The following is a 13,444-nucleotide window of genomic DNA, read 5'->3' on the forward strand; positions in this document are numbered from 1 at the left end:
AAAAGAAGGGATCAGTTGATAGCACATACCCAGAGGCATCAAGGAATCATCAATTTGGTAATGAAAGGAAGTGTGGCGGTCAAAATTGGCTTGATGATAGTAACCAGGTTTAAATGGATATAGGTTGAAATAGTTATACAGAGATGAAAGGCTTGCACCGGATAGACTAAAATAGAGAGCAGCATCAAGCCAGTCTTCAGACTGAAGATCGCATCAAAGAAGAACTAGTAACTGATTGTCGTGAAGTGATATTTAGAAAAAAAACTGTTACTTACATTTCCTAGAATTGCTAGTTTCTTCCTCACAAAAGAAAGAGGGATACATTGGAAATGAGGGAACTCATTCAAAACACAGGTTGATAGGGAATTACCTGTTGTGAGGAGAAAGAAGAATGAGGCGACATCTGAGGCAAACCAGCTGGACAAATATTAGTACAATGATAATCAATGTGTCAGCTTCAGTCTGAAGAGGAGAACAGGTTGGAGTCAGAAGTGAACATGGATTAAGAAAAAGAGGAATGAGAAGTGGAATTAATAGTGAAATTAAAAACTAGGAGGAAATGGGGAAAACCCAAAGAAGAATATGGTGGAGAACTAGTTCTCATCTCTGGAGTTAAGGAAAACTAGTACTGGGGAGGATCCCAATAGCCCATGTTGTGTAGGAGGCTTTCAAGCCCCTTAAGCCATGCTGTGGAGCAAGCTCAGCAACCAGGTACTCTGTGTCTCCAAGACAGACACTATTTCTGTGTCCATTCATATGCTCAACCAGTTTAGTGCTGGTCATCTGTTCCAAAAAGCTATGCCGTGAACAAATGTTTCTTAGTAAATGGTATGCAGGGATTGATATGTTTCTCTGTGTTTGGTGATGTAAAATTTAGCAGTGACAGTGCTAGCACAATGGCAGTAGGTGTGTACGTGGAGCAGATCTTACAGTGGGAATGACTGTAGGTATAGGAATCTTGGTGTACAGAAAATAATCTGAGAGTAGGCAATAGTGGGTGTTGTGGGAAAGTTTCTGTGGCACTAAATCTCATGCCAAGGCTTGACTTGAGTCATGGACTTGGAGCAATGGCCTGGATGATAACAGAGAGGGGAGTGGGTTTTCAGAGTTTTTAAGAAATGGGAGGTGTATTTGTGAAGGGACGAGAGGAGGAGACTGTCTGCAAGTTATGTTTGTGAACATGGTCTGCAGTGAAGTTGAGGGAGAGGAGATAATGGAAGAGATTGTTGATGCATATGTTGTAGGATTCAGTGTTGGTATGTTTTTCATGACAAGAGACTGTAGAGAATGGAGAATTTGATGTGGAATGAGTGGAAGCTGTCAATGTGGAGATACTGTTGCTTCAGGGTTTGTTTTATATGGACTAAGGCTTGCACATGATGAAATATGCAGGTTTTACAATAGGATCAGTTGCAGGAAAAGTAATCTAGAGTTCCTGACAGTAGTCTCTGAATGTTATTGGGTTCAATATGAAAGTAGCAAACATTAAGGTCAGATGGGGTGAAGTCAAAATGCTACTCTGGGTGGCATGGAGAAAAAAAAAATGGCAAGGGATGACCTGATTAGAGGACTCAACTTGGTAAACTTAGAATTGGCAAAGTAAGCCAACAGATATTGGTGGCACTAGGTAACAAGGGAGGTGATTCTATGCCACTCGGTTCAATACAGACATACAAACACAGATGAAGTTAGAATAGTAATTTTGCTGCTGGGAGGGGAAGGGAGCCAGAGATGAGAAGCAGCAGCAGAAAGAAGACATCCTCCCCGTCTTGCCCCCCCCCCCCACCCCCTTACACACACACACACACACACACACACACACACACACACACACACACACACACACAAAAAAACCTAAAATACCTTAAGACAACTATTCTGGCAGGTATCAAAGTGCCAAAAAAATGTATCACCAATCTGATAGCAGTACCTCCAACAAATCACCCAGTCTTGCAGACCATGTAAAATATACTAAATGAATCCATCACACACACACACACACACACACACACACACACACGCACGCACGTGCAGTAGCCACCAGAAAGATCGCGGGAGGCGCACATCAGCACGGCGCGTCACAGACGGTAGTTGCCGCAAGTAGAGTCCCGTCCACCAGATGGCACGCAAGAATTCGGACGCAACCTCTGCCGGCGTAACAACAACAACTCAGGCAGCATGGGCCGTGCCCAGTCAGTTAACATTGAGCATGCCTAGGGCACAGTCCCGGTCTACGCCAAGTGAAGTGCGACGTAAACGTGAACAGTGTTATTACACAATTGGCGACGAGTAGGGTCGTTCTTTCGCGTGTTGCGTCATCGTTCCGGTTTCGCAGCTTCTCCACGGCATGGAGGATTTAGTGAGGGTTTTGGTTGAGCAGCAGACGGAGCTCATGGCCACCATGAAACATGTGCGTCCGGCGTTGCTCCCCACGCAGTCTGCTCCAGCGCCGTTCCCTCCTCCCTTTCCCCCGTATGACGAGACGGCGGATGATTGGGACGCATATGAACATCGCCTTCAGCAGCATTTCCAGGCGTTTCATGTTGCCGATGCGGAGGTATGTCGTGCTCTCTTCTTGTCTTGGATATCTCGCTCGCTGTATCAAGTTTTGCAGCAGCTAGCGCCGTTGCAGGAACCCTCGTCCTTGTCTTTTGACGCACTGTGTTCATTGCTGTCTTCATATTATCGCCGCCGCACGCATGTTGTGGCGGCTAGGGTCGAGTTCTATCAATGCAAGAAACAGCCACATCAGTCTTACCGGGCGTGGGCAGCTACCCTGCACGGTCTTAGTCGCAAGTGTCATTTTGTCACGGAGCAGTCGCGAGAGTCGTATGCCCACGTTATGGTACGTGACGTCATTGTTCGTTCGGCCCCTGATAGGGAGGTCCGGCAACGGGCCCTGCAGTTAGAAGACCCTTCCCTCGAGGAAGTCCTGTCCATTGCTCAATCGTATGAAGTCTCTCACGCCGCAGGTCAACAGCTGGAAGCGTGGTGCAACGTCGCGGCGGTTCAGGGCGGCGCGGCCGCGTCCACTGCGTCCGGGGTGGACGACGTGCGAGTGGTACAATCCGGCCGTTACGGCCGCTCCCGCACGGCGCGTAAACAGTATTCCGGCCGCCGGCCCCTGTTGCCGTCCTGTGCGTCGTGCTATATACATCACGATCGGTCAGAGTGCCCCCAGCGTTGGGCCGTTTGTCGCAAATGTAATAAAAAAGGTCCCATTGCTAAAGTTTGCCGCTCAGCCTCAAAAGAATCGAAGGAAGCAGGTACAGAGGACATGTACGTTGACATTCAGGAAGTTTCATCGGGCCAGGCTCCCGATGCATCGGCACGCAAACTCTTTATCGAGGTGTCGGTTCTGTCGTGCCGGTTACAACTGCAAGTAGATACGGGCACGGCAGTTTCATTGTTGAATGCACAAACTTATTCCGACCTTGGATCGCCCCCGTTGGCGCCAGTTTACCGGCGTCTACACGGTTATTGTAAAGAGTTCATTCACCTACTGGGTCAATTCACTACCGATGTGACTTACAAGTCAGTCACTCGGCCTATTACTTTTATTGTTGTCAGTGACGCGAGCTCCGCTAACCTTTTTGGCCTGGATGCCTTTCAAGCTTTCGGTTTTTCTATCGCTGACACCATACAGTTGGTCTCCGAAGACGTTCCCTATCAATCATTGGAATCTTTGATCTCAGACTTTCCAGATATCTTTGAGGAGGGCCTGGGGCGTGTTTCAGATTTTGAAGCTCACTTAACGTTGAAGGCGTCGGCTCGCCCGCGTATTCTACGCGCAAGGCAGATCCCCTTGGCTCTCCGCCCTCAGGTAAAGGAAGAGCTAGACCGGCTGACAGCCCTAGGAGTCGTTCTTCCCATTTCTTCTAGTGAGTGGGCTTCGCCCCTCGTTATTGTAAGGAAGCCCTTGGGAAAATTACGTCTTTATGGCGATTTCAAGGCCACCATTAATTCCCAATTGGTGGTGGACACCTATCCTTTGCCTCATGCTGATAAATTGTTCTCCGCCGTAGCGGGAGGACAACATTTTTCGAAAATCGATCTTTCAGAGGCTTATCATCAGATACCACTTGATGAGGACTCCAAACGGCTGGCAGTCGTCAACACCCCGTTTGGCCTTTACCAATATCAGCGGTTGGCCTTCGGAATATCCAGTGCCCCGGCAATATTCCAGCATCATCTTGAGCACGTCATGTCGACAATCCCTCATTGTATTAATTACCTGGATGACATAATTGTCACAGGCCGCAGTACGAAGGAACACTTGCACAACCTTCGCACCCTCTTTCTCAAATTCAGGTCTGTGGGCTTGCGTTGCAACCTGCATAAGTCAAACTTCTTCCAACCGTCCATTGAGTATGTGGGCTACACCATCTCTCAGCACGGCGCCCAGCCACTAGGAAGTTTGGTCCAAGGTATCGTCGATCTTCCTCGGCCCGCTTCACTGAAAGAGTTACAAGCTTTTTTAGGCAAGATAGCCTATTACCACTGGTTCATTCCCGGGGCTTCCACCATAGCCCGCCCCCTGTACTGCCTTCTGCACAAGGGTGTTCCTTTTGATTGGTCGCCTGCATGCGAGCAAGCGTTCAACTCGCTGAAGGGCCTCCTCACGTCAGCGCCTTGTTTGGCTACTTTTGACCCCCATAAGCTGTTGGTCCTGGCTACAGATGCTTCACAGTATGGGGTGGGGGCGGTCCTGGCCCATCGCAACGCAGATGGTTCTGAGCAACCACTGGCGTTTGCGTCTAAAACTCTTAGTCCCGTGCAGGCCCATTACTCCCAGGTGGAAAAAGAGGCTTTGGCCATTGTCTACGCTGTTACCAAGTCTCACCCTTTCTTGTATGGCACGAAGTTTCAGTTAATCACTGACCATAAGCCGTTAATATCGTTATTTGGCCCCGCCTCTAAGATTCCGGATAGGGCGGCCCACAGACTACAGCACTGGGCCTTGTTCCTCTCTAAGTATCATTATGACATTCATTTTTGCCCTACCGGACAGCATGCCAATGCCGACGCTCTTTCCCATCTTCTGGTGGGCCCGGATCCTAAGTTCGATCAAGAAGAGATTATGTGTTTTCATTTGGATGTGGCGTCCCACCAAGCGGTTGATGGCTTCCCAATCACTAGTTCTAGAGTCGCCAGGGAAACGGCAGCTGACCCGGTTCTCCGGCAAGTAGTTTGCCTCATTCAGCAGGGGTGGTCATCCCGCCCTCCAGGCCGGGCCTCGGACCCTCTTCGTAATTATTTTATTCTACGAGACCGCCTCTCGGTCTTGGAAGGAGTTCTCCTTCTGGCTACCAATGATACAGCTCCTCGCGTGGTTGTTCCTGCCAGTTTCCGAAAGGAGGTCCTCACGTTATTACATGCGGGGCACTGGGGTGTTTCCTGTACTAAAACCTTGGCTCGCAGACATGTGTACTGGCCCGGTATTGACAGAGAAATTGAGCACTTGGTGGCTGCCTGTTCCCAGTGTGTGAGCCAACAGGCATCTCCCAGGGCAGCATTCTCTTCCTGGCCGCCGGCAACCCAAGCATGGGAACGTGTTCACATCGATTTTGTGGGCCCATTTCTCAATGGCTTTTGGCTCATTGTCATTGATGCTTATTCCTGATTCCCATTTGTGGTTTGCTGCTCCTCAACCACTTCAGAAGTTGCAATCCAGGCACTAGCAAAAATCTTTTCTGTGGAAGGTCTGCCAATCACCCTGGTCTCGGACAATGGACCGCAGTTTATTTCGCAGACCTTCCAGGATTTTTGTAGGCGCTTCGGTATTCGGCACGTTTGCTCTCCCCCCTTCCATCCACAATTGAATGGGAAAGCCGAGCGCATGGTGTGCACATTTAAGACGCAGATGAAAAAGTATGTGCACGAATTTCCTGTGGAGGAGGCATTGACGTTTTTCCTGACGGCATACCGGACCACACCAATGGGCGAACGCAGCCCTGCAGAGCTCCTCCATGGGCGCTAACCTAGGACTCTGCTGCAGCTCCTCCGGCCTGGTCCTCGCCAGTCTTCGCAAAACGGAGTACCTGGCTTTTCACTGGGTATGTCAGTCTGGGCACGTGGGTTTGGTCGCAATCCATGTTGGATACCGGCGGTGGTCCTGCGCCGAAATGGCTGCCGGCTCTATACCTTGCAGGCAGGGGACCAGGTGGTACGTCGTCACCAAAATCAGCTACGTCCACATTTGGGCACCCACCCTCCGACCTCTCGGACACCGGTTTTCCCATTGCCGGCACCCGTGTTGGTTTCTCAGGGGACATTACTGCCTCTCCCCGCTGTGACTCTGCCGCACTGCGCGATGGTTCTCAGCCTTGGCAGCCTCCAGTAGCTCCAGCACCGGCATCGCCATCGTTCGTTAAGACGACTTTGCTAACAGTTTGGACTTGTTTTGTTAGCCATTCACTTCGTGAACTCTGCCATCATCAACCTCAGGAACCTCCAGTTTTGTTCCACTGGTCTCTGTGTTATCACCAGTGCAAGTGTTCTACAAATGCAAAATGGGATAAGAAAGTTCCTACTTTTGCTACTAGAGGTCTCCTTTTTTACTTGTTTGCTGATATGACTATTTTATCTAAAAAAGGAATTAATATGACTACTGATCACTTAAATTCATCCACTCTTAATCATCTTTTCGGTAGATTCCACCTAACTTTCTGTAATGTGGAACAAGTTCACAACTACAAGTACAAAAGGACAGAGAGAGAGAGAGAGAGAGAGAGAGAGAGAGAGAGAGAGAAGTGGGCATTGCAGAATTGCTCATGAAAGGTAAAGGTCTCAATTCAAAGGACTGTTACAGAGTTTCAATTTTTAAGTGTAAAAGTTCCTATGTATATTTTTAGGTTTCCAACAAGCTGAATCCCATGGCATGAGACCCCTTTATTATGTGAAACAAGATCAAAGAAATGTAGATGTCATACAATCACATGATCAAAACCTCATTCTGACTGCAAACACCAGTGCAAATAAAAAATAACGAAAATGCCCCATCAAGTCTCATCCTGTGCTGATAATCAGAGAATACCTTACAACTTGCAATAAAATTTGACAGAAGTGGCTTGTTGGTCTATGATCCTGATTATTTATTTTTCTGATGAGACATAAATACAGAGCAATAAATAAGAAACACAGTTTCATCATTCAACAATTTCATAATCATAAATTAAGATTAGGAGGATAAATAAAAATTTAGTATTGGCAAAAATGTATCAGTCATTATCCAAATGAATTGTTTAATTAACATCTAATTTTATGGTTGAATACTTCTTACCCTACAGTTTCACTTATTGGAAATGCTACAAAAAGCTAGAATACCCAGTATTACCTATAGATTTTTCTGGAGAAGATGAACCATCTAAAGCCTCAACAAAAGTTCCTTCATTGCAATCAATTTGTTTCGATACAGGAACAGCTGGAAAAAAAGTCAGCAATTACACTATTTCTAAATAATTATACCAATAATTAAAATGCTGTTCCACACAGAATAATTTATTCATCCAGACAAGAAACAATGCATGCTTAGAAATTAAAAAAAAAAAAAAAATGTTAAAGTTTGTGGAGGGCTCATGGACGCAACCTTCATAAAAGTACCCAGTAACATACAGTGAATCCTTGAAAAGGTGCATGTTTCAAAGACAATCTACTGCAAACAATGAAAGACTGTTACATTTTGCTGCAACTTAGGTAACAACAGAGACTGTACTCTGAGGCCATAATATCCCTTTCTTTTTTTCTGAAGTAGTTTGCAAAGTTTGTCACAGCCTCCAGCCGGCAAACTTCACATATGACGGCAAATAATAAATATAGATAATAATAATAATAGTAATAATAATAATAATAACATAAAGGCAGTAGTACTGCTGTATCAAATTAAATTATACCTGGAGAGCTCTCCTGTGAAGAAAGTCCATCTTGTGTGTCATTGAAAACGAGCTCAATACCATCCTTCTCCTTTGATACAGGAATGGCTGGGAAGAAATTATTACAACAGTGTCGGTACTGTCTTTTCCACATGGGATTTTCAAATGACTTTACTAACGCTCGCTCATCACTTTGGGCTAAATCGGCATCTGAAAAATGCCAGAAAATAAATAAAAATAAATGTCTTGAAACTAACACTTCTGCAATTTTAAAAACTTTTTTTTTTTTTTTTTTTTTTTTTTTTTTTTTTTTTTTTTTACTCTGACTGTCATTCCAGTTATGTCAACTGTCAGATAATCACATTGTCAGATAATCCACAACAGTAGTTTCACATCTTCATGCAAATGAAAACCAAACAGTTCTGAAAGTCACTGAACATTCCCCAATATAGCTAACTAGAGACCATACAGAAATTTTGCTATGCATGAAATGCATCAGCATCAAATACTATCTCAACTTATCAGTTCACAGTACTTCCAAATTAAAATTTTATTCTGTACCTGGATCTCCATGGAATATGGATCCAACACTATTCAGATCCACTTAGAAAATGTCTTATCCCTTTTGCCTATTCCTTCCATATCCTGTTAACATCTTAGCAACAAATTTACACTTCAGGCCGCAAATGTTAAGTACATACATTATGAATTGCCACCAGGATGCAATAATACTTTTCTCTCATATCAACTAATGCTCATCATCCAGACAAGAAATTCACTTTCTTCAAGATATTTGCATCATTGTTACCTCAATCCTCTATGGTCTTTCTCAAAGTTTAGTCACAGCCTGTGACATCAAAAGACTCTTTCTACCCTACAATTCATACAAAGTCAGTGAGTTTCAACAAAAGTCATACATCAACATGAGCATGGCAGTGTAATAAACAGGCTCTGACTTATAATCTCTCTGTATTCATCACGTATGCTGATTGACTTCATTTGTAGAATGACAAGTGCTAGGAAAATTATGCATAGTCGTAGCCATGAAAATACAATTTATTTAAGTTCATTAAGAAAGATGATGATCAAAAAAAGCCTACCAATTTTAGAAACTTTTAACTATATGTGGCAGACACTATGGCTGTATGTGTAAAAATCTTGAACTCATTTTAGGTGCCACTGGGGTGACAAGGAAACTACATCATTTAAAAACTGAATAAGAAACAGTGATAGAAGGAGCTCAAATCATACACACACACAAATTCCATTAAGTGGCAGCAGCCTGAATGACAATAACGGTTTTCATAAAATGAACAGTGAATTCTGATGAAAGAAGAAAGCAGATATTTGGAAATTATTTAAGGAAATTGAAGAATTACACAAAGAAAAGGTGTAATACTGTATGAACCATTCACTATAACAGGAATTTTTATATGTAGGCAACATTATAAACTTCATAACAAGAGTTACTGCTGATGTTTGTTCTATGGGCATAATGCCCTGGTCCAAGGCATAATGCTCAGTCTAACTGGAAGTATGATACAGAACCTCACCACCAAAGTTCTAGCAAAAGCAAGTGACTATTGTGCCTGCTGGTGGCAATAATGGGTGTGTGTCAAATGCATTATTATTGCAGCCTGGGACAAACACTTGTGATTACTACAACAAAATGAACTATCAGAACTGAGGAATGGCTCAAAAGATTTTTTAACCCTAAACCACCCACCAAATTCAGTTGTGTGCACATAAGAAGGTGGGTATTAGCACAATTTGCAATAGTGAGGACAGTGACAAACCAAAAAATTGTGTCATTCTGGAATGTGAACTTCTGGCTGCATACAGAACAGTTGGTATTGACTTTCACACTAGTTTACACATAGTAAGACTGTTTAACGTTTCAGTCACATAAAGCTACCACTTCCATTTTAATTACATTAACAAGTGATATTGCTAGTTCTCAGCATACATAAATTTTTCACAAAAGCTGCATACGTAAAACAGTGTTTGCACATGGAACAGGTTCTAGGATTCCCAGTTTTCTGAGTAGCCAGCAGCTAAATCTTATGGTTTGGAAATGAGGCAAAGAGCATGCTCATATTACTGCAAAGTATTCCAGCTTTCTTTGCATCTGTGCACAACTCTTCATGTACCCACCATCTCTTGCACACCATAACATCTCAATTACTCCACTTACACTGTAATTTTTGGAAAGAGGAAATAAATCGGTTTTCAAAGAAAGTTGTAAATTCTTGTTAAAAGCATCATGAAAATATTTGAAACATTTAAAATTGATGCTATTATAACTACACATGGGCACTGAATTATTTAATTACCTCTTTAATCCCAAAAATTTAAATACACTGAATCAGATATTGGCTACAGTTAAAGACTATTTACAAAAGATGAATGTAACATTCAGACTGGATGAGGCAATGTTTTTCACAGTAGGTAAAGTGAAGTGGGTTTCATGTTGCAGTCATAATTATCAATAAGAAAAAAATTATATTTTAGTGGAATGCACTACTTACACAATGGTAGCACAAATTATCATCAACTTACAAGCCAACAGTAGTAATTGCAGATTAAAATTGTGTCAAACAGAGACCCGGAATGTCACCTTGTGATGGGAGTGCTCTTACTGACTGATATAGTGAGGTATTTCTGGCAATCACCCTTATGGGTTCAAATGGCGCTCCAGTACAGAGCTTTAGTATGTCAAGAAGTTTTAGAGCTGTGCGCACTACACTGCAGAGTGAAATTTTAATTTCGGAAACAAGATCCTATACTGTGTCTACGCTATTTCTCATCACTATCCTTTCTTCCATAAGTGATAGTCCAGGAAAGTGTGCAGGAGAGCCTCTACAAAGTTTGAAATGTAGGAGAGATGCACTGGCAGAAGTGAAGTAGCTAGGAGAGGTTGTGAGTTATGCCCTGACAGCTCACTTGAGAAGAGCGCTGTTCACAACAGGCAAGGTACTGGGTTCAAGTCTCAATCCGGTACACAGTTTTAATCCACTAGAAAATTTCAAAAGCGTGCACTCTCCATTGCTGAGAAAGCAGTCATTGTGGAGGTTTCATGTCAGAATCATTATGATAATAGTACAGCATTAATGGTGAAATTGACACAGAAGAAGATGACAGGGCAATTGGCAGCAACGACACTGATACAGCTGTGTGCACAAAAGAAGGGAGGTTGTGGAGAAATTTGCAGTAGCAACAGCAGTGGTGCACCAGAAAATAGAAGTGTGAATAGAATGCAGCTATTATAAACCCAATTACAGGTGCATATATTTTGAGCACCACTGTTTATAGGATGGGTGGTACAGGAAGTTCATGAGGAAAATGAATTATTTACATTCAATAACAGCTACATAACCCACAACCCAACTGTCAAAAACATGTATTAGTAGAAAAAGGAAGTGAGGAACTGGGTGACAATTCATTGGCCCAAATACAGTATGATTTTTAATAGTGTGTGAAGAAACAGACATTGGTGATGGTTTAGATTAGATTAGATTAATACTAGTTCCATGGATCATGAATACGATATTTCGTAATGATGTGGAACGAGTCAAATTTTCCAATACATGACATAATTAAGTTAATTTAACAACATACTTAAGTTAATATAACAACTTTTTTATTTTTTTGTGTTTTTATTTTATTTTTATTTTTTAAATATTTTGTTCTTTTTTTCTTTTTCTTAATTTATATCTAAAAATTCCTCTATGGAGTAGAAGGAGTTGTCATTCAGAAATTCTTTTAATTTCTTCTTAAATACTTGTTGGTTATCTGTCAGACTTTTGATACTATTTGGTAAGTGACCAAAGACTTTAGTGGCAGTATAATTCACCCCTTTCTGTGCCAAAGTTAGATTTAATCTTGAATAGTGAAGATCATCCTTTCTCCTAGTATTGTAGTTATGCATACTGCTATTACTTTTGAATTGGGTCTGGTTGTTAATAACAAATTTCATAAGAGAGTATATATACTGAGAAGCTACTGTGAATATCCCTAGATCCTTAAATAAATGTCTGCAGGATGATCTTGGGTGGACTCCAGCTATTATTCTGATTATACGCTTTTGTGCAATAAATACTTTATTCCTCAGTGATGAATTACCCCAAAATATGATGCCATATGAAAGCAATGAGTGAAAATAGGCGTAGTAAGCTAATTTACTAAGATGTTTATCACCAAAATTTGCAATGACCCTTATTGCATAAGTAGCTGAACTCAATCGTTTCAGCAGATCATCAATGTGTTTCTTCCAATTTAATCTCTCATCAATGGACACACCTAAAAATTTGAAATATTCTATCTTAGCTATATGCTTCTGATTAAGGTCTATATTTATTAATGGTGTCATACCATTCACTGTACGGAACTGTATGTACTGTGTCTTATCAAAATTCAGTGAGAGTCCATTTACAAGGAACCACTTAGTAATTTTCTGAAAGACAGTATTGACAATTTCATCAGTTAATTCTTGTTTGTCAGGTGTGATTACTATACTTGTATCATCAGCAAAGAGAACTAACTTTGCCTCTTCATGAATATAGAATGGTAAGTCATTAATATATATTAAGAACAACAAAAGACCCAAGACTGACCCTTGTGGAACCCCATTCTTGATAGTTCCCCAGTTTGAGGAATTTGCTGATCTTTGCATGTTATGAGACCTACATATTTCAACTTTCTGCACTCTTCCAGTTAGGTATGAATTAAACCATTTGTGCACTATCCCACTCATGCCACAATACTTGAGCTTGTCTAGCAGAATTTCATGATTTACACAATCAAAAGCCTTTGAGAGATCACAAAAAATCCCAATGGGTGGTGTTCGGTTATTCAGATCATTCAAAATTTGATTGGTGAAAGCATATATGGCATTTTCTGTTGAAAAACCTTTCTGGAAACCAAACTGACATTTTGTTAGTACTTCATTTTTACAGATATGTGAAGCTACTCTTGAATACATTACTTTCTCAAAAATTTTGGATAAAGCTGTTAAAAGGGAGATTGGTCTTGCAGCAGTACTTAATTTATGAAGTTTATTCACAATTGCAGAATCTTTTTGACATTAGCTTCAGCAGGTATAAAGATCAGCCCCGGATCTACAGTACATCCGAACCGGGGCAAAATCTTGATAGTGTTGCCCCCTTCTATATTCCCCTCACACACACACACACACAGATTGGTTGCAAGCCCGATGTTGACGAAGCTGTAACTCTTTGTCAAGCCGTATATTCAAACAAAATTTCAGAAATGCACCTTAATCCTGTTACTGTAGAAGAAATTCAAAAAATCATCATGTCTCTAAAAAGTACGAATTCTGCAGGGGTTGATAATATATCTAGTAATTTATTGAAATATTCTTGTGTGTGGATAAGGGACATTCTCTGTCATATTTTCAATGCTTCCCTTCAGAAAGGTGTTGTTCCCATTAGACTTAAGTATGCCATTGTGAAGCCCCTGTACAAAAAGGGTGATAAAGCTGAACTAACTAACTATCGACCTATCTCTTTGCTGACAGCTTTCTCCAAAATTCTAGAAAAGCTAATACATGTAAG

General features: G+C 42.0%; 1 protein-coding gene across 2 annotated transcripts in view; it reads right to left on the minus strand.

Annotated features, from left to right (window-relative positions):
• The window catches only part of LOC126248629 (F-box only protein 30-like), a 77,651-nt gene that overhangs the window by 49,378 nt on the left and 14,829 nt on the right, over positions 1 to 13,444 (minus strand). For both annotated transcript variants that reach the window (XM_049949804.1, XM_049949803.1), the window contains exons 3-4: positions 7,893 to 8,081; positions 7,337 to 7,423 (exon numbers count right to left, since the gene is read on the minus strand). In XM_049949804.1, the coding sequence (XP_049805761.1) occupies positions 7,337 to 7,423; positions 7,893 to 8,081 (276 nt within the window). The remainder of the gene's footprint in view (positions 1 to 7,336; positions 7,424 to 7,892; positions 8,082 to 13,444) is intronic.

This window comes from Schistocerca nitens, chromosome 3 (assembly GCF_023898315.1).
Source record: "Schistocerca nitens isolate TAMUIC-IGC-003100 chromosome 3, iqSchNite1.1, whole genome shotgun sequence".
In the NCBI taxonomy this organism is placed as follows: Eukaryota; Metazoa; Arthropoda; class Insecta; order Orthoptera; family Acrididae; genus Schistocerca; species Schistocerca nitens.